We start from the raw sequence: 25,802 nt of genomic DNA on the forward strand, positions 1-25,802 counted from the left end.
CCTGCCACACCCACCAAGCCACACCCACAGAACCAGTAGTGAAATATTTTGAATTTCACCCCTGGACTAAACTCTGTGACTATGGTTCATTAAATCATAATGTGCTTTTGCTTTGGCTGAGCACATGGTATAAATCCAGACAGCAATGTTTTATTTATTTATTTATTGGATTTGTATGCCGCCCCTCTCTGGAGACTCGGGGCGGCTAACAGCAACAATAAGACAGTGTACAATAATAATCCAATATTAAAAATGATTAAAAACCCTTATTATAAAACCAAACATACATACAGACATACCATGCATAGAATTGTAAAGGCCAAGGGGGAAAGAGGATCTCAATTCCCCCATGCCTGATGGCAGAGGTGGGTTTTAAGTAGCTTACGAAAGGCAAGGAGGGTCGGGGCAATTCTAATTTCTGGGGGGAGTTGGTTCCAGAGGGCCGGTGCCGCCACAGAGAAGGCTCTTCCCCTGGGTCCCGCCAAGCGGCATTGTTTAGTTGACGGGACCATGAGAAGACCCACTCTGTGGGACCTAACTGGTTGCTGGGATTCGTGCAGCAGAAGGCGGTCCCTGAGATAATCTGGTCCGGTGCCATGAAGGGCTTTATAGGTCATAACCAACACTTTGAATTGTGACTGGAAACTGATCGGCAACCAATGCAGACTGTGGAGTGTTGGAGTGATATGGGCATACTTGGAGAAGCCCATGATTGCTCTCGCAGCTGCATTCTGCACAATCTGAAGTTTCCGAACACTCTTCAAAGGTAGCCCCATGTAGAGAGCATTACAATAGTCGAGCCTCGAGGTGATGAGGGCATGAGTGACTGTGAGCAGTGACTCCCAGTCCAGATAGGGCCGCAACTGGTGCACCAGGTGACCCTATTATTCAACAGACCATAGTTAAACCATACCTTACATGAGTTACAAGCTCAACCTCTTGATTTCTTTCCCAGGTATGAGTCTGGAGACCATATTGCTGTGTATCCAGCCAACGATACTTCGCTGGTGAATCAACTTGGTGAAATACTTGGTGCTGATTTGGATACAGTGATCTCCTTAAACAATTTAGATGGTGAGTACTTACAGATGCCTCCCTTGCATAAGTTATGTGCTTTTTTCATTTTGAAAATGGATGGTGCAAAATGTTTCCCCCATTTAATCAGAGCTCTTGATGCAACCTTTCCCATTCTTCTTTACTGTACGATCTGTGGCTGATGGAACATGCCGTTCCTAATAACCGTAAGGCAGTGTTTCTCAATGTCGGCCAATAGAACAGAACAGAACAGAATTTTATTGGACAAGTGCGATTGGACATATAAGAAATTCATCTCGGCGCACACACACTTTGTGTGTGGACTTCAACTCCCAAAATTCCCCAGCCAGCAATGTAGGTTGGCGCATCTTCAGTGGCTGATGTTAAGAAATACAGTGATACCTTGTCTTACGAACTTCATTGGTTCCAGGACGAGGTTCGTAAGGTGAAGAGTTCGTAAGACGAAACAATGTTTCCCATAGGAATCAATGGAAAAGCGATTAATGCGTGCAAGCCCAAAATTCATCCCTTTTGCCAGCTGAAGCGCTTGTTTCACTGAGGCTTCCCTTGCTGGGAAACCCCACCTCCGGACTTCCGTTGCCAGCCAAAGTGCCCGTTTTCGCACTGGTGGAGTTCTCCTGCTGGGATTCCCCTGCAGCATCGCAAAATCCGGAGTTGGGGATTCCCCATGGAGGGGAGCCTCAGGGGAATCCCACCAGCGGGGCATAATTTATTTATATATTTATTCAATTTTTATTTATTTATTTATTTATTATTTATTACTTAGATTTGTATGCCGCCCCTCTCCGAAGACTCGGGGCGGCTTACAACATGTTAGCAATAGCACTTCTTAACAGAGCCAGCCTATTGCCCCCACAATCCGGGTCCTCATTTTACCCACCTCGGAAGGATGGAAGGCTGAGTCAACCTTGAGCCGGTGATGAGATTTGAACCGCTGACCTACAGATCTACGGTCAGCTTTAGTGGCCTGCAGTAGAGCACTCTACCTGCTGCGCCACCTCGGCTCTATAAGGTGAAAATAGTTCGGAAGAAGAGGCAAAAAATCTTAAGGCCCGGGTTCGTATCTCGAAAAGTTCGTATGACGAGGGGTTTGTAAGACGAGGTATCACTGTACTGCCTTATAGTTATTAGGAACCGCGTGTTCCCACCACTTTATCAAAAGGGCCCCCTTCAGATCTAAGAGTCTACTTTGCTTTTCATGGATAGTTCTCATTCTTTGACAGCTTGTTTAACAGTTGCTGTAGCAAAAACATTTCATGCTGGCATCATTTCCAGTCTGCGCCATAGCGACTATTTGAACCTGGAATTCACTTCTGGCAGAACTAGTTTCCACACCCGATTTCAGGGGCGTTTACATCCAGTTGCCCTTTCAGGTTGCTCAATCAAGATAACTCTGCCGTCTTCTTTGGTCCTCTTTATAAACCCAAGACTTCAACATTTGAAGCGGGGAGACCTGCCAAACTTGCTAGGCTTGTTTGAGAATGTGTATTAGTGATGGGGGCAGACAGGCTCCATAGTTCCCTCTAAGCTGAGCAGTGAGCAATCGCTCACTTAAAAATCATCATCAACTCAGAGTTTTCTAAACCTGCCCAGAAGCCGAGAAGGAAAGAGTGAGAGGGAAGGAGAGAGAGAGGAAGAGAGAGAAACAGATAGAAAAAGAGAGGAAGGAAAAGAGAAAGAAAAAGAATGGGAGTAAGGAAGAGAGAAAGAAAATCAAAATCTAGTTTGAAACTAGCTCAACTATTTAAGTGGCATTTTGATATTGATTGAGTTGCCCTATTATGAGCTCACTGTTATAGACACACAGTACAGTATTTTATTTTGAGGCAAAACAGGGTGGGTTTTTTGTTTGTTTATTTGTTTATTTATTTGTTTATTTGTTTGTTTATTTGTTTGTTTGTTTATTTATTTATTTATTATTTCTGTGCCGCCCAGTCCCGAAGGGACTGCCGCTCAGACACTATACTTTTCTGCCCACCCCCCAAAAAATTAGAGGGAACACTGATAGGCTCCACTTGCATTTTGGGGGGATATTGAATGAAACCTTCCAGCTGAATCTGCAATAGATTCTGGGCTCAGCACTTGGCAGCTTTTAGCGCCACTGCTTCCTAAGCTCTTAACAAAGCCATTGCTAGTGTGTCTTTGTTGCAGTGTGGATGGCGAGGGAGGTGAACGAGGGCTCCTTCTTGGGTTCATATTAAAGCTTAGTGAACTGTTTGTTCTCCTGCATTGTGTGCTCTTTTGCAATTATTTCTCAGATTTCAAGTGCGCTGGTCTCTTTCACACGAGAGCTTTCTCTCCCTTTGCAACATGACCTTATCTGACACAAACGCTTTGGAAATTGGATACTTTAATGAAATCATTTCGTCCTGTTTTTATCCAGCTGTCCAGCCTGCATTGTCCATTAGGACACATGGTTCTGATCTCCATAACTACCAAAGCAATAGAACAATATTGGTCGCCAATAGGTTTCCGGACACAATTCAAAGTGTTGGTAATGACCTATAAAGCCCTACGTGGCATTGGCCCAGATTACCTGCAGGACGACCTTCTGCCGTATGAGTCCGAACGACCGGTTAGGTACCACAGAGTTGGCAGGTCCCGTCAACTAGACCAGTGATGTTCAACCTTTTTTGAGTTGCGGCACATTTTTTACATATACAAAATCATGGGGCACATTGAGCAGGGGGAAGTGGGGGGGCTAAAAAAAGTTTGGACAAAAAAAAAACCTCTCTCTTCCTCCCTTTCGCTCTATTTCTCTCCCTCTTTCTCTCTCTTCCTTCCTTCCCCTCTCTATCCATCCCTCTTCCTTCCTTCCTCTCTTTTTTGCTCTCTTTCTATCTCTCCCTCCTTCCCTGCCTTTCTTTCTCTCACTTGCTTGCTTTCTCTCTCTCTCTCTTTCTCTCTTGCTTTCTCTCTTTCTCTCTCTCTTGCTTTCTCTCTCTCTTGCTTTCTCTCTCTCTTGCTTTCTTTCTTTCTCTCTCTTGCTTTCTTTCTTTCTCTCTCTCTTGCTTTCTTTCCCTCTCTCTCTTTCTCTCTCTTGCTGAGCTTCGCGGCACACCTGACCATGTCTCGCGGCACACTAATGTGCCACGGCACACTGGTTGAAAAACACTGAACTAGACAATGTCGCTTGGCAGGGCCTATGGGAAGAGGCTTCTCTGTGGGGGCCCCAGCCCTCTGGAATCAGCTCCCCCTGGAGATTCGTGCTGCTCCCACCCTCCTTGCCTTTCGCAAGAGCCTTAAGACTCATTTATGTCACCAAGTATGGGCCGATTAGACTTTGGCCCCTGGCCAACGAATGATTGTATGGTTTATTTATTTATTTATTGGATTTGTATGCCGCCCCTCTCCAGAGACTCGGGGTGGCTAACAGCGACAATAAAACAGTGTACAGTAGTAATTTGGTATTGATGATTAAAAATCAATTAATATAAAAACCAAACATACATACATACCATGCATAGAATTGTAAAGGCCTAGGGGGAAAGAGGATCTCAATTCCCCCATGCCTGGCGGCAGAGGTGGGTTTTAAGTTGTTTACGAAAGGCAAGGAGGGTGGGGGCAGTTCTAATCTCTGGGGGGAGTTGGTTCCAGAGGGCCGGGGCCGCCACAGAGAAGGCTCTTCCCCTGGGTCCCGCCAGGCGACATTGCTTAGTTGACGGGACCCGGAGAAGATCCACTCTGTGGGACCTAACTGGTCGCTGGGATTCGTGCAGCAGAAGGCGGTCCCTGAGGTAATCTGGTCCGGTGCCATGAAGGGCTTTATAGGTCATAACCAACACTTTGAATTGTGACCGGAAACTGATCGGCAACCAATGCAGATTGCGGAGTGTTGGTGTAACATGGGCATATTTGGGAAAGCCCATGATTGCTCTCGCAGCTGCATTCTGCACGATCTGAAGTTTCCGAACATTTTTCAAAGGTAGCCCCATGTAGAGAGCGTTACAGTAGTCAAGCCTCGAGGTGATGAGGGCATGAGTGACCGTGAGCAGTGACTCCCGGTCCAAGTAGGGTCGCAACTGGTGCACCAGGCGAACCTGGGCAAACGTCCCCCTCGCCACAGCTGAAAGATGTTTCTCTAATGTGAGCTGTGGATCGAGGAGGACGCCCAAGTTGCGAACCTTCTCTGAGGGGGCCAGTGATTCTCCCCCCAGGGTAATGGACGGACAGATGGAGTTGTCCTTGGGAGGTAAGATCCACAGCCACTCCGTCTTGTCTGGGTTGAGTTTGAGCTTGCTGGGTTGCTGTACGAATGAGTGTGATTGATTTTAATATAGTTAGGGATTTTAGATAGTTATGTAATTTTAATTCAATTGGATTTAATCTTCTTGTAACCTACTGTTTTTAGAAATTGTAAGCTGCCCCGAGTCTACAGAGAGGGGCGGCATAGAAATCCAATTAAAATTAAAATTAAAATTAAAAAAATTAAAATTAAAATTAAAAAAATTAAAATTAAAATTAAAATAATTAAAATTAAAATAATTAAAATTAAAATAATTAAAATAATTAAAATAATTAAAATAATTAAAATAATTAAAATAATTAAAATAATTAAAATTAAAAAAATAAATAAAATAAAATAAAATAAATAACAAAATTGTCCAGTTAACAGCAGAGTTAAAATTGGGTAGATTACCCTTCCCTGTATGAATGCCATCCATATATGTGAACTTCAACTCCTATATTCCAAAGGTGGTTTTTAAAGAGGCAACTGGACTTTCTGTTTTTTTTCTTTGAATATATTTCACTTCTCATCCAAGAAGCTTCTTGGATAAAAAATGAAATGTCTTCAAAGGGAAAAAAAATGAGGAAGTCCAATTGGGACAACCATGATCTGGATGACTGAGAATCTCCAGAGAAATTCAACCCCTATAGTTCTTAGCTGGAGCCGTGCTAGGTTGGGAAAGGTTAGAATATGACTTTGGGTTCCTGTTAGAAAGACTATATTTTGCCTTTGCATCACTGTGGTGGAAGCTCAGGTTTTTTAGTCATTGAACACCATGGTTGATCTTATCCTTCGGTCTCAGCCAGGCAGTTGATGATGCAAGAGCACGCAGAGCTGCCAAGAGGCAAGAGTGGTTACTCCAGAGGAGGTCTCCTCAAGAGTAAGACTTGGGGCTAATTGGTCACTCCCCTCATCTACTTAAGGACAGCAGAGGCAGCTGAAAGGCTGCAGGAAACAACCTTTTAGAATCTTGTATCTGTCATGAGGACCTCGTGTTTAAGAAACCCTCTATTCTGCTTTCCTGCTTTGGCTTGCTTATCGAAAAAGACTTTAGGGATTGCTACTGATTTAAGACTTTGCTGAACTTATGACAGCTGTGAATGAAGATTTATCAGCAGCTGAGTTTTTGTAAGAAAAGATTGCTTTTAGATTTGTGTGTGTCTCCACTACTAAGCCAGTTATTAGTAGTGGTTTATTGATTAAATTAAATTCGTCCAACCCTTGTGTGTGTTACGTTCGAAACTGGGGCAGAACATTATGCAGGATTTGGAGGCTTACACAGTGGTACCTTTATACTTATCGTTAATTGGTTTCAGGATGTCAATGAGTACTAAAAATGATGAGTACCAAACACATTTTCCCCATCAGGAATAATTTAGTGAGTCACAAGGCAGCTGATACCAACAAATTCTAGCTTGTTTGTTGCGTACCAAACAATATGTACTAGGACAAAATTATCACATCAAAATTGTTGGGTAACAAATTTAGTGAGTTTCAAGGTACCATTGTATTTAAATTTCTGAACTCTTCCTCTCTCTTCTTCTTTGCAGAGGAATCCAACAAGAAGCACCCATTCCCTTGCCCAACTTCATACCGCACAGCCCTGACCTATTATTTGGATATCACTAATCCGCCACGCACAAACGTTCTCTATGAGTTGGCGCAATATGCCACAAATCCCAGTGAGCAGGAGCAACTGCGCAAGATGGCTTCCTCCTCTGCTGAAGGCAAGGTGAGTACGGATCTACGTTTGCTGCTTTCTTTAATGTAACATCTGTGGTTAGTGCCACCAAATTTGTACTGCAGCAAGTAACCAGGAGATGGCGGCAAAGATAAAGCCAAAAACTCAGTACAGTGATACCTCGTCTTACTAACGCCTCGTCATACAAACTTTTCGAGATACAAACCCGGGGTTTAAGATTTTTTTTGCCTCTTCTTACAAACTATTTTCACCTTACAAACCCATCGCCGCCGTTGGGATGCCCCACCTCTGGACTTCCATTGCTAGCAAAGCACCCGTTTTCGTGCTGCTGGGATTTCCCTGAGGCTCCCCTCCATGGGAAGCCCCACCTCTGGATTTCCGTGTTTTTGTGATACTGCAGGGAAATCCCAGCAGGGGAATCCCAGCAGCGCAAAAACGGGCGCTTCGCTGGCAACGGAAGTCCAGAGGTGGGGTTTCCCAGCGAGGGGAGCCTCAGTGAAATCGCAGCATCGCAAAAACACAGAGGTCCGGAGGTGGGGTTTCGAGGTGTTTTTGCGATGCTGCGATTTCACCGATGCTCCCTTCGCTGGGAAACCCCACCTCCAGACTTCCATTGCCAGCGAAGTGCTTGTTTTTGCAATGTTGGGATTCCCCTGCTGGGATTCCCCTGCAGCATCGCAAAAACACAGAAGTCTGGAGGTGGGGGTTCCCATGGAGGGGAGCCTCAGGCGAATCCCAGCAGCGCAAAAACGGTCGCTTTGGCTGGCAAAAAGGGTGAATTTTGAGCTTGCATGCATTAATCGCTTTTCCATTGATTCCTATGGGAAACATTGTTTCATCTTACAAACCTTTCACCTTAATAGAATAGAATAGAATAGAATAGAATAGAATTTTTATTGGCCAAGTGTGATTGGACACACAAGGAATTTGTCTTGGTGCATATGCTCTCAACGTACATAAAATAAAATATACATTTGTCAAGAATCATGTGATACAACACTTAATGATTGTCATAGGGGTCAAATAAGCAATGAAGAAGCAATATTAATAAAAATCTTAGGATATACGCAACAAGTTACAGTCATACAGTCAACATGGGAGGAAATGGGTGATAGGAATAATGAGAAAAACTAGTAGAATAGAAGTGCAGATTTAGTAGAAAGTCTGACAGTTTTGAGGGAATTATTTGTTTAGTAGAGTGATGGCGTTCGGGAAAAAACTGTTCTTGTGTCTAGTTGTCTTGGTGTGCAGTACTCTGTAGCGACGTTTTGAGGGTAGGAGTTGAAACAATTTGTGTCCAGGATGTGAGGGGTCAGTAAATATTTTACCCGCCCTCTTTTTGACTCGTGCAGTATACAGGTCCTCAATGGAAGGCAGATTGGCAGCAATTGTTTTTTATGCAATTCTGATTCTCCTCTGAAGTCTGTGTCGGTCCTGTTGGGTTGCAGCACCAAACCAGACAGTTATAGAGGTGCAGATGACAGACTCAATGATTCCTCTGTAGAACTGAATCAGCAGCTCTTTGGGCAGTTTGAGCTTCCTGAGCTGGCGCAGAAAGAACATTCTTTGTTGTGCTTTTTTGATGATGTTTTTGATGTTAGGTGACCATTTTAGGTCTTGAGATATGATAGAACCTAGAAATTTGAAGGTCTCTACTGTTGATACTGTGTTGTCTAGTATTGTGAGAGGTGGAAGGGTGGAAGGGTTTCTCTTAAAGTCTACCACCATTTCTACGGTTTTGAGTGTGTTCCGTTCTAGATTGTTCTGGTCACACCACAAGGATAGTTGTTCAACTTCCCGTCTGTATGCGGATTCATCATTGTCTCGAATGAGTCCGATCACTGTTGTATCATCTGCAAACTTCAGTAGTTTAACAGATGGATCGTATGAGATGCAGTCATTAGTGTATAGAGAGAAGAGAAGTGGTGAGAGTACACAGCCTTGGGGGGCACCTGTGCTAATTGTACATATATCTGATGTGATTTTTCCTAGCTTCACCTGCTGCTTCCTGTCTGTTAGGAAGCTTGTGATCCACTTACAAGTGTGTTCAGGTACCGCTAGCTGATTTAGTTTGGTTAAGAGAATGTCCGGTACGATGGTATTGAATGCTGAACTGAAGTCCACAAAGAGGACCCTGGCGTAGGTCATTGGAGATTCAAGATGTTGAAGGATGTAGTGTAGAGCCATATTAACAGCATCATCTGTTGATCTATTTGCTCGGTATGCAAATTGCAGGGGGTCTAACAGTGGATCCGTGATGGCTTTCAAATGGAACATCACTAGCCTTTCAAAGGTTTTCATAACTACAGATGTTAGAGCAACTGGTCTGTAGTCATCCCGGAACCAGTTAAGTTTGTAAGTCAAGGTATCACTGTATATTGCCATCTGGGAGTCCTCTGTATTTTTTGCAGCCCAGCTCTGAAAATCCTACTGTGTTTCCCCGAAAATAAGACCAGGTCTTATATTTATTTTTGCTCCAAAAGACACATAGAGCCTTGGTGGTGCAGTGGTTAGAGTGCAGTACTGCACGCTATTTCTGCTGATCACTGGCTGCCAGCAGTTCGGCAGGTCGAATCTCAGTAGGCTCAAGGTTGACTCAGCCTTCCATCCTTCCGAGGTGGGCAAAATGAGGACCCAGATTGTTGGGGGCAATATGCTTGCTCTCTGTAAACCGCTTAGAGAGGGCTGTAAAAGCATTGTGAAGCGGTATATAAGTCTAAATGCTATTGCCATTAGGGATTATTTTCCAGTTAAACCATATTTTCAGGGAAATATGGTACTAAATATATCCGTCTAGTTGACGAACTTAACTGGGGTTTATTTTGGGGTAGGTCTTATATTACAAGCATCCTGAAAAATTATGCTAGAGATTATTTTCCAGTTAAGTCTTAGTTTGGGGAAATACGGTATCATTGATCCTTGGAAGGAGAACCCTGTTTTCGCCGGCAGAGGGCTAGCAAAACAAACTCAAAGCAAAACAGAACAAAAGGAGAAAATGTTTTGCATTTGAGCACCCAAGAAGGGACAGGAAAAGCAAATGGGAAAGAGGAAAGATAAATTAAAAGAAGGAGAGATGGGACGAGAGCAAGGAAGGATAAAGAAGGAAAGAGGGGAAGAAAGAAGAAGAAAAGGGAGGGAAGGTCCTGCCTTAGCCCATGGCCATGGGGAAGCCTTCCCTGGAGGACAAGTGTTTGGTGGTATCCCCGGTCTTGCCCTCCTCTGTTGGAGGCAGTGGATCCCCCCCGGCCCAGTATTCGGTTCCTTACCAGTACGGGCCACACTGCACACTGGTAGTAAAAACGGCAATGCACGTGCAGTTCCGGGTAACAGCGGGCGGATGCATGCAGGTGTGCATACGCAGGAAACAAAATCCCATAAGAGGACACGTTTGTTTATGTGACATTTTGGCAACTTTTGTTCTTCCGTGCATGCGCAGAAGCAAAAAATTACCTAAATCTCATGTGTGTGTGTCCTCTCGTGAGATTTTGCTTCCTGTGCATGCGCAGGAGCAAAATCTCACCGGGACGCGTGCGCCCTCCTGCCAGTCACCCAGAGCTGTGCCTCCCTACCCCCAAACACAACCCTGATGTGACCCTCAATGAAATCGAGTTTGGCACCCCGGGTGTAGAACAAACCTTTTTTTGAAAATGAATCCACCTTGATTGCTTTCTCCCCTAACGTAAATGTTTACTCAATCTAGGGTTTGTATCTCAGCTGGGTTGTGGAATCCCGGAGGAATATCCTGGCTATCCTGCAGGACACACCTTCTCTGCGGCCCCCTATTGACCATCTTTGTGAACTGCTTCCCCGTCTTCAAGCTCGCTATTACTCCATCGCTTCTACATCCAAGGTGAGCACGTTGGCCAAGTCTCCTCTTTGACAATCGGATGTATTTTTACCTCTTTTTTTTTTTAACTACAACCTGTGCTCTTCACTGTTCTCAACCTTTCTAATGCTGCGACCCCTTAATATAGTTCCTCATGTTGTGGTGACCCCCAATCATAAGTCTAGCGCCAATTCTCCCAACAGAGCTTTAAGCTGATTGGCAGGCAGGTCAGGGAGACACTCCCACTGTAAACGCCTGATTGGTCAGATTGTAAAAATACGTTCCAACGTGCCAGAATAGAAGCTTTCGTTCCTAACAACAGGGGAAATTTGTCTTTTCCCATGGTCTTAGGTGACCCCTGTGAAATGATCAAAGTGTTCCCGGCGCCCAGGTTGAGAACCACTGATATATAGGAAGATTGATGTCAGCTGTATATTGTTTCTTTAATATCCAGTCTGCAGTAAGAAGAAGAGCCGAGGTGGTGCAGTACTGCAGGCTACTTCAACTGCTAGCTGCAGTTCGGCAGTTCAAATCTCACCGGCTCAACGTTGACTCACTTCCATCCTTCCGAAGTGGGTAAAATGAGGTCCCAGATTGTTGGGGGCAATATGCTGAACTCCGTAAACCACTTAGAGAGGGCTGTAAAAGCACTATGACTTGGTATATAAGTCTTAAGGTTTATGATTCATTCTGAACCCTGGACAGAGATTAATCCTGTCCCCAAATGAAGTATGTGATATACACTGCTAAAAAAAAAATGGAACACTTAAAAAACAGAATATATCTTCAAGTAAATCAAACGTCTATGAAAACAAACTGTCCACTTAGGAAGCAACACTGATTGACAGTCAATTTCACATGCTGTTGTGCAAATGGAATAGTTGTGCAAATGAGAATATTCAATGAGAATATTTCATTCATTCAGATCTAGGATGTGTTATTTGAGTGTTCCCTTTATTTTTTTTTTGAGCAGTATAGATAGAAATGGAGACTTCACTGTTAGAAACATAGAAGACTGACGGCAGAAAAAGACCTCATGGTCCATCTAGTCTGCCCTTATACTATTTCCTGTATTTTATCTTAGGATGGATATATGTTTATCCCAGGCATGTTTAAATTCAGTTACTGTGGATTTACCAACCACGTCTGCTGGAAGTTTGTTCGAAACATCTGCTACTCTTTCAGTAAAATAATATTTTCTCATGTTGCCTTTGATCTTTCCCCCAACTAACTTCAGATTGTGTCCCCTTGTTCTTGTGTTCACTTTCCTATTAAAAACACTTCCCTCCTGGACCTTATTTAACCCTTTGACATATTTAAATGTTTCGATCATGTCCCCCCTTTTCCTTCTGTCCTCCAGACTATACAGATTGTTGTCCTGAAAAAACTCTTGACAGCTCTTTCTTGCATCCCTTCCCATCCCTCTCCAGGTTCACCCAAATTCCATCCATATCTGTGCCGTTGTCGTGGAGTACACTACCAAAACGGACCGAGTAAACAAAGGGGTGGCGACTAACTGGCTGAAGAACAAGCAGCCCAATGAGAATGGGCACAAATCCACCGTGCCCTTGTATGTCCGGAAATCCCAGTTCCGGCTGCCCTTCAAGTGTAACACTCCTATCATTATGATTGGTCCAGGCACAGGGATCGCGCCCTTCATCGGTTTCATCCAGGAGCGGGGCTGGCTCAAACAACAAGGTGAGTGCTGAGCTCAGGTTGGCCTCTCAGCAGCAATCCCAGCGACCAGTTAGGTCCCACAGAGTGGGTCTTCTCCGGGTCCCATCAAATAAACAATGTCGCTTGGCGGGACCCAGGGGAAGAGCCTTCTCTGTGGCGGCCCCGGCCCTCTGGAACCAACTCCCCCCAGAGATTAGAATTGCCCCCACCCTCCTCGCCTTTTGTAAGCTGCTTAAAACCCACCTCTGCCGCCAGGCATGGGGGAATTGAGATACTCTTTCCTCCTAGGCCTTTACAATTTTATGCATGGTATGTCTGTACGTATGTTTGGTTTTATAATAAGGGTTTTTAACTGTTTTAGTATTGGATTATTATTATATGCTGTTTTATTGCTGTTGTTAGCCGCCCCGAGTCTGCGGAGAGGGGTGGCATACAAATCCAATGAATGAATGAATGGATGGATGGATGAATGAATGAATGAATGAATGAATAAATGAATGAATGAATGAATGAATGAATGAATGGGGTCCCCAGGTTAGATTGCTTGGAAAGCAAGCCAGGGAAAATCCCCAGGTGGTTGGCTGTGGGGGCGAATAGAGCATCCGCCGGTAGAGGCAGGTAGGTTGTTTATTTTAGTCGTTGCATTCCTTTCCCGCCTTTGCTCTGAGAGCTTGAGTCAACCTACGTGGGTTATCTGCTCTCATGATCATCCAAACAACCACCCCGTGAAGCAGGTTGGACTGATAGGGTGACTGGTTTAGAGCAGTGTTTCCCAACCTTGGCAACTTGAAGATATTTGGACTTCAACTCCCAGAATTCCCCAGCCAGCATTTGCTGGCTGTGGAATTCTGGGAGTTGAAGTCCAAATATCTTCAAGTTGCCAAGGTTGGGAAACACTGGTTAAGAGCCCTGCCTGGTGAGCCATCTGATTGAGTAGAGGCTTGCATTAAGTTTCCTTGAACCGGATCGAACATCTTTTTAAAAAAATTACAATTTTTAAAATTTTATTTCACATCTTTGACTCAGGTTTACACATAGAAACATAAAAACATAGAAGATTGGCGGCAGAAAAAGACCTCATAGTCCATCTAGTCTGCCCTTATACTATTTCCTGTATTTTAATCTTAGGATGGATATATGTTTATCCCAGGCATGTTTAAATTCAGTTACTGTGGATTTACCAACCATGTCTGCTGGAAGTTTGTTCCAAGCATCTATTATTCTTTCAGTAAAATAATATTTTCTCACATTGCTTCTGATCTTTCCCCCAACTAACTTCAGATTGTGTCCCCTTGTTCTTGGGTTCACTTTCCTATTAAAAACACTTCCCTCCTGAACCTTTTTTAACTCTTTAACTATGATGGTGAACCTATGGCACATGTGCCACAGGTGGCATGCGGAGACATATCAGAGGGCACGTGAGACTTTGCCCTGTGTCGGCTCCAGCGGATGAAGGAGGATTGTGCACATGGGCGGGGCAGCACGCAGGGTTGTGTGTGCAAGCGTGAGGGGGGAAGGGGTGAGGGAATGTGCATGCACGCTAGCACAGCCGCACACACCCTTTTGGCATGCGAACCAAAAAAACGTTTGCCATCACTGCGAGAGAAAATCTCCGGATCACAAGAGGTAAACTTCCAAATAAAAACACCACATATTTATATATACAGGGTGCGTTCCAATAGTAATGCAATTATTTTTTTAAAAGTAATTTATTGAACAGATTTGCACAAACACTTACAATTCTTCAAAGTACTGTCCTTGGGCCTCTACACATTTTTTCCAGCAACTCTGCCATGACCAGTACGCGACCTGGAAGGCGTCTTCGGGGAACTCTCGCAAGGCCTTCGTCACGGCTGATTGGATCTCTTCTATGGACAAAAAACACGCCTTGCCACAATGTGCTATGAGTCTGTGAGTTCCTGGCCAAACACCAGGCGCCAATGCTGCCTCACCCCCCTATAATCCTGATGTCGCCCCAGCAGACTTCTTTTTGTTCCCAGCCCTGAAAGGAACCCGATACAATCAGCTGTGACGAAGACCTTGCGAGAGGTCCCTGAAGATGCCTTCCAGAGCGCATACCGGTCATGGCAGAGTCGCTGGAAAAAATATGTGTTTGTGCAAATCTGTTCAATAAATTACTTTAAAAAAAAATGCATTACTTTTGGAATGCACCCTGTATATCATCTTCACCCATACTATATTATTTTTATTTTAGATTCTAACTATTAGATTTGCCATTATATACTGTTTTTATCATTGCTGTAAGCCGCCCCGAGTCTACGGAGAGGGGCGGCATACAAATCTAATAAATAATAATAATAATAATAATAATAATAATAATAATAATAATAATACTCCTTCATGACACTCCTTCTGTCACCTCCCCTTACACAATAATTTTATATAATGGTTTTTTAGCAGACTTACAGTATTTGGTGCTCATACTTTCCAACTTTGAGAGACCCTACAACATTTATCACTTATATAATCACTTATTTCCCAATTTTATGTCTTTATCATGTCAGCTTGCCCTCTATTCCCACATATAAACATCACCCTCTAGAGACAGACATATCTCGTTTATAAAGACTAACTGAAGATTATCACACTAAAGTACATTTTTTATTAGATAGTTGTGGGTTTTTTTTGCAACAACCCTTCAAAGATTCATCTCTTACAAGAATAACTTCTCACATGCTGGCATTGTAAAAGGCTCAAAGAGTGACTAAAGCACTATGGTGCAGTATGTAAGTCAAGATGATTAGGGGATTGGAGGCTAAAGGAAACATAAAGGACGGTGCTGGAATTGGGCATGTCTGGTTTAATGAAAAGAAGGGCTCGAGATGACATGATAGCCTGTTTCAATATGTCAGGGGCTGCCACAAAGAAGAGAGCTATTGTCCAAAGCATCTGAAGGCAAGACAAAAAGCAGTGGACGGAAACTGAACAAAGAGAGAAGCAACCTATAACTAAGGAGAAATTTCCTGATAGTTAGAACAATTAATCAGTTGAACAACTTGCCCCCAGAAGTTGTGAATGTTCCAATACTGGAAGTTTTTAAAATATTGGACAACCCTTTGTCTAAACATAGAAACATAGAAGTCTGACGGCAGAAAAAGACCTCATGGTCCATCTAGTCTGCCCTTATACTATTTTCTGTATTTTATCTTAGGATGGATATATGTTTATCCCAGGCATGTTTAAATTCAGTTACTGTGGATTTATCTACCACGTCTGCTGGGAGTTTGTTCCAAGGATCTACTACTCTTTCAGTAAAATAATATTTTCTCACGTTGCTTTTGATCTTTCCCCCAACTAACTTCAGATTGTGTCCCCTTGTTCTTGTGTTCACTTTCCCATTAAAAACACTTCCCTCCTGAACCTTATTTAACCCTTTAACATATTTAAATGTTTCGATCATGTCCCCCCTTTTCCTTCTGTCCTCCAGACTATACAGATTGAATTCATTAAGTCTTTCCTGAGAAGTTTTATGCTTAAGACCTTCCACCATTCTTGTAGCCCGTCTTTGGACCCGTTCAATTTTGTCAATATCTTTTTATAAGTGAGGTCTCCAGAACTGAACACAGTATTCCAAATGTGGTCTCACCAGCACTCTATATAGCGGGGTCATAATCTCCCTCTTCCTGCTTGTTATACCTCTAGCTATGCAGCCAAGCATCCTACTTGCTTTCCCTACCGCCTGACTGCACTGTTCACCCATTTTGAGACCGACAGAAATTACCCCTAAATCCTTTTCTTCTGAAGTTTTTGCTAACACAGAACTGCCAATACAATACTCAGATTGAGGATTCCTTTTCCCCAAGTGCATTATTTTACATTTGGAAACATTAAACTGTGGTTTCCATTGCTTTGACCATTTATCTAGTAAAGCTAAATCATTTACCATATTACAGACCCCTCCAGGAATATCAACCCTATTGCACACTTTAGAGTCATCGGCAAATAGGCAAACCTTTCCTACCAAACCTTTCCTGCCTTAGAAGGGGGTTGGACTAGAAGACCTCTAAAGCCCCTTCCAACTCTGTTATACTGTTATTCTATATTGTCTGAAATAGAGATCAAATCTGGAGCAGCACATTCAGGCTGCTATTTGTTGCAAGGAGACACAAGGTCACTCAGCAACTCTGAACTGAGGAATGTGTTGTTGTGTTTTAGGCAAGGAGGTTGGGGAGACAGTGCTGTATTTTGGCTGCCGGCATGAGAAGGAGGACTACATCTATAAGGATGAACTTGCCAAATTTGTCAAAGAAGGAGCCCTTACTCAACTCAATGTGGCTTTCTCGAGGGACCAGAAGGAAAAGGTAAGCCTGCTCCATTCTAAAACGTTCCACAATCTGTGGGCATTTGCATGAACTTGTCCTGTTTGGCTGGCTCTGCTTGAAAAATGAACTGTTTGTATGTTTTGTGCTTGGATTTAACTTAATTTAATATAATATAATTTAATCGACTTCTATGCCGCCCAATCCCGTGGAACTCAGGGCGGCTTACAACAATAAAAAAAATAATACAATAGCACAACAATAAAAAGAAGTCGAACACCAGCAGTAGATTCAGTAGAACATTAGATAAGCTTCTGCTGAGAAAAAAAAGAACCAAATAATGCCTGCGTTTTCCATAATTCTAGGAAATTCTGGTAAAGGCATTTTTTAAAAAAAACTCCTTCCCTGCTATTAGTCTGGTTCACTGGATTTTTGAACCAGGCATTATTTATTTTTTCAAAAGCACTTTTGTAGTCCTACCGTGTTTCCCCAAAACTATGACCTACTCAGAAAGTAAGTCCTAGCTTGATTTTTACATGTGCTCCCAATATAAGCCATTATTATTATTAATATTATTATTATTATTATTATTATTATTATTATTATTATTATTATTAATTAGATTTGTATGCTGCCCCTCTTTGTAGACTCAAAATAAGCCCTAATTACGACCCCGCCCACTCCAGGGTGCGCGGGTTACAAATTAGGGTGGGGAGGGTGGAGCTGTCCTACTACTTAGCTTTGTACAGTTGCAGCCAGGCCTCGCATACCTCGGCCCACTTCTTCTACCACCAAGGCTTTCCTGAAGGCCTCTGTAGCCGATTGTGGCCAATGTAGAGGTTCCTGAAGGCCTCTGATAGCGAAAAAGAGGATGGGGGTGATCCCAGGCACGTTTAAATTCAGTAACTGAATTTAAACATGCCTGCGATAAACATATATCCATCCTAAGATAAAACACAGGAAATAGTATAAGGGCGGAGTAGATGGACCAGGAGGTCTTTTCCTGCCATCAATCTTCTATGTTTCCATACATGCAAGTGAAGTGAGTCAGTGGATGACCCCCCCCCTCCCCGGAAAATAAGACTATTATAGAACTGGGAAAGGTGCAAAAAAAGACAACAAGAATGATCAAGGAAATGGAGCACCTCCCTTATGAAACCAGGTTGCAGCGCCTTGGTCTCTTCAGCCTTGAAAGACGGCGTTTAAGAGGTGACTTGATCGAAGTGTATAAAATCATGAATGGGATAGAAAAGGTGGATAGAGAAAAATTATTTTCTCTATCACACAATGCTAAGACGAGGGGGCACTCCTTAAAACTCACAGGTAAGAAAGTAAGGACAAATAAAGGGAAATATTTCTTCACCCAGAGGGTTGTTGGTTTATGGAATTCACTTCCAAAAGAGGTCGTGACAGCTGTCAGCCTGTATATGCTTCAAGGCAGGATTAGAAAGATTCATGGATGCCAAGTGTATCGGTGGTTATTGAAACAGATGTCCAAGTGCCGCCTCTATGTTGGTTGAGGCAGGCAGGGATTCCCTTGGGTACCATTTGTTGGGGCTCAAGGAAAAGGGAGGGTTTTGCCTTCTCTTTGTGCTCAAGATCCCCATGGACAATTGGTGGGCCACTGTGAGACACAGAATGCTGGACTCGATGGGCTTTGGCCTGATTCAGCATGGCTCTTCTGATGTCCTTATGTTCTAAGACCTAGTTCATTTTTGCTGGTAAAAGAAATATAAGACAGGTCTTGTTTTTGGGGAAACATGGTATACTTTTTTCTTTAAAAAAAAAGTATATGCCAGTTTTTATGCTGAAGGAGACACAATCGGTGAATATACACAGCTCTTAAGCCCAATTTTGTTTCTTTCAGATTTATGTGCAGCACCTGCTCAAAAAGAACAAGGAACACGTCTGGAAGCTGATCAGTGAAGGAAATGGCCACATCTACGTGTGCGGGTAAGGATGGCAAGCTCTCTTTGTTCACAGGTTACCTTGCAGCAATCAGCAATCAGAAATTGACTTGCAAACAAGAAAATTAGCAATTTTGCCTCTGGACCAGAACAGTTAGAAAGAAAACAGCAATGCGATGCTAGCTGGAAATGCTGGTATGAATAATGATATCTGAGGGTAGGTTAGGTAGCTTGCAAAGCATGCTTCGTTAGATGACATGTGTTCTGTCGGGCTCTCTGGTAGACTCCTCCCAAAAATTCACAGGTACAAATTTCAGACACACGCACGTTTGAAAATTCAAAACAATGTTCTTTATAATGAAAAGTGACTTAAACTAAGCCCTCTTTTGGTATAGCAAAGAGCACTGGTCTCCAAACAAACTGGTAATTTGTACAAGTCCCTTATCAGTTCTGTGATACTTAGCTTGCAGCTGTGAGGCAATTCACAGTCCTTCTTCTTTCACAAAGTGAAACACACTTTGCTCTGGTTTAGTTTCAAAGCGGGGAAAAACCAGCACACAAAAGGTCAAAGTCAGCAAAGCAGTCACGAAACACAACGATCAGATAATCCTCCACAATGGCCAAACCCACAGGCTGCTATTTATAGCAGCCTCACTAATCATCACAGCCCCACCCAACCACAGGTGGCCTCATTTTCTTTGATAATAATCTCTCAGTTGTTGTTGCCTATGCATCACTCTCCGCATGCGTGGCTGTATCATTAACTCTTGTTCTGAATCCAAGGAGGAGCTAGATAATTGATCCCCTTCTGAGCTGTCTGCCACACTCTCCTCCTCCCTGTCACTCATGTCTTCTTGGTCAGAGGAGCCTTCATCATCAGATTCCACCGGGGGCAAAACAGGCCTGCAGCATGTGGATGTCTCCCCCACATCCACAGTCCTTGGGGCAGGAGCTGGGCCAGAGCTAACCACAACAACATGTAAATTTATCAACATGAATTTGCAGAATTCGCTGAAGAATTTGCCAAAAGCACAAAAATATTCAAAATAATTCAAGGGAACTGAAGTGGGTGACTTCCCTGGATATATTGACTGAATGTCAGTCAGTCTCATAACAGCATAGCACCCATCTGTCTTCGCACAAACGTCAGTCTTTAACCTCCTCAAGATTCTGTTTTGAGAGTGAGCGCCATCTAAGCAGCTTTCTTAAACCATTCCAACCCAGTAGCTGACCTAATCCATGGAGATTACAGATCCTACTAAAGTGGCTCGGTTGAAGGAATTCTATTTCCAGGCCTCAGTCAGAGGATAAATGGCACAATTTGGGTGGTGGGGTGGTGGAGGGGGGTCTGTTGGGAGCATTTCCTAGCTCCGCCTGGAAATAATTGGGACTGAAATGGGACCCTTTGCTTGCAATTGGGCTGTTAAGAATCCTTTTGTCACTTAGATCTGTAAAATACTGTTGCCCTCAACTTGTAACTGCCCACTTGAGCCTGTTTTCCTCCACAATGTCAAGAGGTAGAATTTCTGTCTGTAGCCCGAGTCCTCTGAAATTGGAGAAACATGCCATTTCTTCAAAAATTTGCTTCTCGAATGTTTGATATCTTGAGTTCTAGCCACTTGCTCTTCACTGTCTAATTTTACTTTATTTTTTAAATTCTTCCTTCCAGTGATGCACGCAACATGGCCCGCGATGTGCAGAATGCCTTTTACGAGATTGTAGCTGAATATGGCAAGATGGACCAGCAACAGGCTGTGGACTATGTCAAGAAGCTGATGACCAAGGGCCGCTACTCCTTAGACGTTTGGAGTTAGGGGGCACGTGCTGCAGAAAAGAGGGGTGACTGCAGGCGGCTGGTGAAGAGCAGGGCAAGGACCCATCACTCTGCCTCCAGGGGACTGTGCATCTGTGCATACCTACCTTGACTTTCTCTAGCTCTAGCTCCCCATCCCGTTAAGACCGTTCCGCAGGGTGAATTTTGTGGGCTTTTGGTATTCTATGGCAAGATCTAATTGCATTGAGCTAGATTCTCAGAGCAGTGGAGAAACACCAGCATGCCTGTCTCTCTCACTCGTTCTTTCTTTGGTTGGTTGGTAGGTGCTGGAAAACATATCCGAGGGTGGGTTTTCCCACCTCTTCTTTACCCAACACACTTTTCTGTTTGAAAAAAGGGGGAATACCCTTCTTGTCTCAACTCACAGGCCATCTGTGCTCTGATGGAAATGGTGCTTAGATGACCTTGGCCCTTCAACTCTTTTAGAGTCCTCCTTGGGCTGCACTAAAGAATTACAGTGGCAACGGTTTTCATTGTTGGGATTCATGTGGGATGGGCGCCTTTGAAATGTCTGGAGGAGGCAGAAGGAATCATTTGGAAGGCAAGGGGTAGCAGTACAATGAAGCTCTCATCTTCATGTGTGTTAGAAGGCATGCTTTGGAGGGTGTATCTTCATGCGTGTTAGAAGGCATGCTTTGGAGGGTGCATCTTCATGTGTGTAAGAAGGCATGCTTTGGAGGGTGTATCTTCATGCGTGTTAGAAGGCACGCTTTGGAGGGTGATGGTGGAACTAAAATGCTATGCCCCAGCATGGACCATAGAAAAACCTGCTTGTGATATTTCCCCCTTTGTTCTTTTCCCTCTTGTGGGGGAAACTCATTTTACATGAATCTGAGCTTTCTCCAAGCCACCCTTTCTATTTCTCCCTTGCTTTGTTCCTTAACTGGACGAGATCCTGGACTGAGTCCGATCCAATTTCCGATGCCTTCGGTCCCATGCTGCTCTTCTGGACACAAATTTGCCTCCCGGCACTTTAACTCACCTGCGGTCTGGTGCCTAATAATGTGTGTTTGGAAACTGACCATGCAGCCTGTCTACCGATTGTACATAATTTTAAGAGCTTGTTCTTGAAATAAAATAACCTCTGATTCTTTTGTTCTGCCTCTTTGTGGACTTTTCCAGGGAAGGGAGGCTGGGGGTTTTGGAACGGAAACCATGCTGTTACAACAAAGTGGGGAAGCCTTGCTTCATAGGACCCAAGTTTATTTATGAATCTTTCAATCTAGAGCAAGGATGTCAGAATTAGCGGCCTGGAGGCCAATGCGTCACATTGGCTCCACCCCCACCCTGTTTAGCAAAAGGGAAAAAAGTCCCGATATGTCATGTGACAGACCCGTGCTCTAGAGCAGTGTTTTTCAACCAGTGTGCCGCGAGACATGATCAGGTGTGCCGCGAAGAAGGAAGCTCAGGTTCCAGTCTCGCAACTTTTTGCTGAGAGTGAGAGTGAGAAAGAGAGGGAGAAAGAAAGCAAGCAAGAGAGAAAGAGTGTGAGAGAGAAAGCAAGAGCGAGAGAGAAAGAAGGCAAGAGAGAGAGAGTAAAGGAGAGGAAGGGAGAGAGAGAAATGAGCAAAAAGGGGAGGAAAAAAGAAATGAGAAAATGATTGAGACAGAGAATGAGAGGAAAGAGAGAGAAACAATTGAGAGAGAGAAGTGACTCTTGATTTAAAGCATATGATAAAAAGCACCCAAAGAATAAGAGAGGAAACCCCCCAGCCCTCACCTGTTTTTGGAAAAGGTTCAAGAGTGTGTACACACACACACACACACACACAAGGGTGGGGAGGAGACAGGGATGGAAAAAGAGAGGAGAGTGTCTTAGGGTGTCATTTTGGTTGGTGGTGTGCCCCAGGATTTTGTAAATGTGCTGCGGCTCAAAAAAGGTTGGGAAACACTGCTCTAGAGCCATGTATGAGACAAGGTGTACATTTTTCCTCAGTAGTATGTTTATTTTTGCAATTCGCTTACTGTCTAGTTCCATGCCTGCAAATCTATGCCACGCGTGCCACAGGTGGCATGCAGAGCCACTTCGGAAGGCACGTGAGACCTTGTCCTGTGTCAGCTGATTTTTGGCCTTGGGAAAGCTATTTCGCCCTCTGGACGATGGAAGTTCAGAAAACGCACTCCCAGTTCGCCCATTGTGCTGTTTTTTTGCATTCCAGAGGGTTCAGGGAAGCTTCCTGAAGCCCCAGAGTGCAAAACCTCCCAGCACAATGGGCTAACGGGAAGTGCGTTTTCTGAACTTCTGGTTGGCCCATTAGGCCATTTTTTTCACATTCCAGGTTTCAGTGTGCACATGCACGGGGGCAGTGGTTGGGGATGCGCATGGATGGGGGTGGAAAGGTGTGGGTACATGCACGCATGCTAGCATTCCCACACACAACCCACTTGGCACATGAACCAAAAAAGGTTCGCCATCATTGGTCTAGTTAATCCAGATGGAAGTGAGAAATGAAGAAAGGAAGGATCTGAAAATTTCCATCACTAGTAGTTTGTCTGGGACTTTAAAAAAAAGGGTGTACAGTGTTCCCTCGATTTTCACAGGGGATGCATTCCGAGACCGCCCGCGAAAGTCGAATTTCTGTGAAGAAGAGATGCGGAAATAAATACACCATTTTTGGCTATGAACAGTATCACAATCCATCCCTTAACACTTTAAACCCCTAAATTACCATTTCCCATTCCATTAACAACCATTTACTCACCATTATTACTGGTACTCACCATTGAATAAGACACTTAGTGATCCTGATATTTATAAACATAATTATTTATTAACAATAATTAATTTTTTTTGTTATTTATTTGCAAAAATTATTAGTTTGGCGATGATGTCATCGGGCAGGAAAAACCGTGATATAGAAAAAAACCCATGAAGTGTTTTTTAATTAATATTTTTAAAAAAAACGTGGTATAGACTGTTCACGAAGTTTGAACCCGTGAAAATCGACGGAACACTGTATTCCACCAGCGTTTGCTGGTTAGAAAGTAGTACTTCTAGCCTTTGTTACAATAGTCTGGTATTTGTCTAGGGCAGTGTTTTTCAACCAGTGTGCCGGGGCACACTAGTGTGCCGCGAGACATGGTCAGGTGTGCCGCGAAGCTCAGAGAGAAAGAAAAAAAGAGAGAAAGAAAGCAAGAGAGAGAGAAAGCAAGAGAGAAAGCAAGCAAGAGAGAGAGAGCGTGAGAGAGCGTGAGAGAGCTAGAAAGAGAACAAGAGAGAGAGAGAAAACAAGAGAAAGAAAGAAAGAGAGAGAGAAAGAGAGGGAGGAAAAGAGAGAGAGAGAAAGACATAGAGGGAGGGAGGAAGAAAGAGAGCAAAAAAGAGAGGAAGAGAAAGAAAGAGGGATGGAGAGAGAGAGAAAGAAAGAGGAAGGAAGGGACAGAAAGAGGGAGGGAGAAAGAAATAGAGTGAAGGGGAGGAAGAGAGAGAGAGAGGATTTTTTTGTCCAAACTTTTTTTAGCCGCCCCCCCCCTTGCTCAATGTGCCCCAGGGTTTCGTAAATGTAAAAAATGTGCCGCGGCTCAAAAAAGATTGAAAATCACTGGTCTAGGGAGTCTACAGAGGGGGGCGGCATACAAATTTAATAAATAAAAATAATAATAATAATTTGGAAAAATAAACACCCTCCACTGGGAATTATTATTTTGCCATTCTGGTGAACATCTGCCTTCCTGTTAAAAAAGACATCTAAAGTTCATAACTGCACCATATTCCTGTTTCAGGAATGAACATGCTCACTCTAAAAGTCCTGGGCAAATATGCTTTTTCTTCAGTGTATCCTTTTGCCTTTCTTGCTATTTTAAGGTATTTATAAAATACCCAGTTCCAGATCACTCAACAGCAAAGAAATTCCCATCACCACAAGAACCTAATCATAAGTAAATCCAAATGAACAAACATGGACAATGAAGAAAAGTAAAGATAAAATCCCAAATAAAACCTGATAAAGGCACTCCGTTTGGACTGCAATAGCAATAAGACTAAGACTTATATACAGTAGTACCTCTACTTAAGAACTTAATCTGTTCCGTGACCAGATTCTTAAGTAGAAATGTTCTTAAGAAGCTATTTTCCCCATAAGAATCAATGTAAAAGCAAATAATGCATGCAAACCCATTAGGAAAGAAATAAAAGCTCGCAATTTGGGTGGGAGGAGGAGGAGGAAGAAGGAGGACAGTCGCTGCTGAAGGAAGGTTAAAAAAAAAAAGGGACTCTGAAGCGGGGAGGAGCATGCGTCTCCCATATACTCGGCGCGAGGCTGCCTCCCATACACTGGTTGCTGCCACTGTCTCTTCCTTATCAGGCTGAAGGGCTCCCCACTCCTCTCGCTCACTCGCTTTGTAGCCGACGCTTTTCCTTCACTGTGGTGACTCCTCAGCTGCCCAGAGCGAAGGGAGCGTTTCTTTTCTCTGGGCACTGGCAGAGGTTTATTCCCTCTCCAAGCGCCCAGAGAAAGGAAAATGCTTAATTCACTCTGGACTGCTAAAGCCTCCTTAAATGCCACCGAAAGGCTCCTCTGGCAGCCCAGAAAAGCCCGAGATGGCCGGGATTAAAGGGGGAATGGCAGGAAACTGGATGGGCCTTCGTGCTGCTCTCAAATATCCTGGGAAATGTTTCGTGCTCGGGTTCTTGAGTAGAAAATGGCTCTTAAGAAGAGGCAAAAAAATCTTGAACACCGGGTTCTTATCTAGAACAGTTCTTGAGTAGAGGCATTCTTAGGTAGAGGTACCACTGTACTCCTCTGTGTTTTACAGCTGAATTGTCCAATCTTTCCCGCTTTATGGATGAGGATGGTGGTGCAGATAGGAGATAGTTTTGTGTGAGTGGCGGGCAAGCACGCTTGTTCGGGCAGTTCAATTTTTGGTCCACCTGAAGACTAGTTCCAAAAGGCTCAAGGCAGTGGGTCCCGGCTTGGAGGTTGGGGACCCCTGTTTACAACCCTCTCTAAGTAGTTTACAGAGTCAGCAATTATTGCCCCCAACAATTATTGCCCCCAACAATCTGGGTCCTCAGTTTATCAACCTGAGAAGAATGGAAGTCTGAGTCAATGAAACCAAGCAAGTTTTACCTCATGAATCCAATACCATTAAGTTGGGGCTTGTGTTCTACAAGGTGGAGATCTTAAAACATTCAGAAGTTCTCTCGATGGCTGGAGCAGCTGGACAGAATCAATTCCAACAAAGTTGACTTTTGAGGCATCCCAGTGCAGTACATTTTTTTTTAAAAAAAGTTTATTTATATCCTGCCATGACTATTTTTACAAATAAGGTGGAAAACATACCCAACACACC

At 43.6% G+C, this 25,802-nt stretch overlaps 1 protein-coding gene across 2 annotated transcripts in view; it reads left to right on the plus strand.

Moving 5' to 3' along the window:
• The window catches only part of POR (cytochrome p450 oxidoreductase), a 111,176-nt gene extending 89,572 nt beyond the window's left edge, over positions 1-21,604 (plus strand). For both annotated transcript variants that reach the window (XM_070735144.1, XM_070735143.1), the window contains exons 10-16: positions 956-1,074; positions 6,835-7,016; positions 10,687-10,836; positions 12,243-12,510; positions 16,666-16,811; positions 18,637-18,722; positions 20,346-21,604. In XM_070735144.1, the coding sequence (XP_070591245.1) occupies positions 956-1,074; positions 6,835-7,016; positions 10,687-10,836; positions 12,243-12,510; positions 16,666-16,811; positions 18,637-18,722; positions 20,346-20,490 (1,096 nt within the window). In that variant the 3' untranslated portion in view covers positions 20,491-21,604. The remainder of the gene's footprint in view (positions 1-955; positions 1,075-6,834; positions 7,017-10,686; positions 10,837-12,242; positions 12,511-16,665; positions 16,812-18,636; positions 18,723-20,345) is intronic.
• The last annotated feature ends 4,198 nt before the right edge of the window (positions 21,605-25,802 follow it).

Source organism: Erythrolamprus reginae, chromosome 1 (assembly GCF_031021105.1).
Source record: "Erythrolamprus reginae isolate rEryReg1 chromosome 1, rEryReg1.hap1, whole genome shotgun sequence".
In the NCBI taxonomy this organism is placed as follows: Eukaryota; Metazoa; Chordata; class Lepidosauria; order Squamata; family Dipsadidae; genus Erythrolamprus; species Erythrolamprus reginae.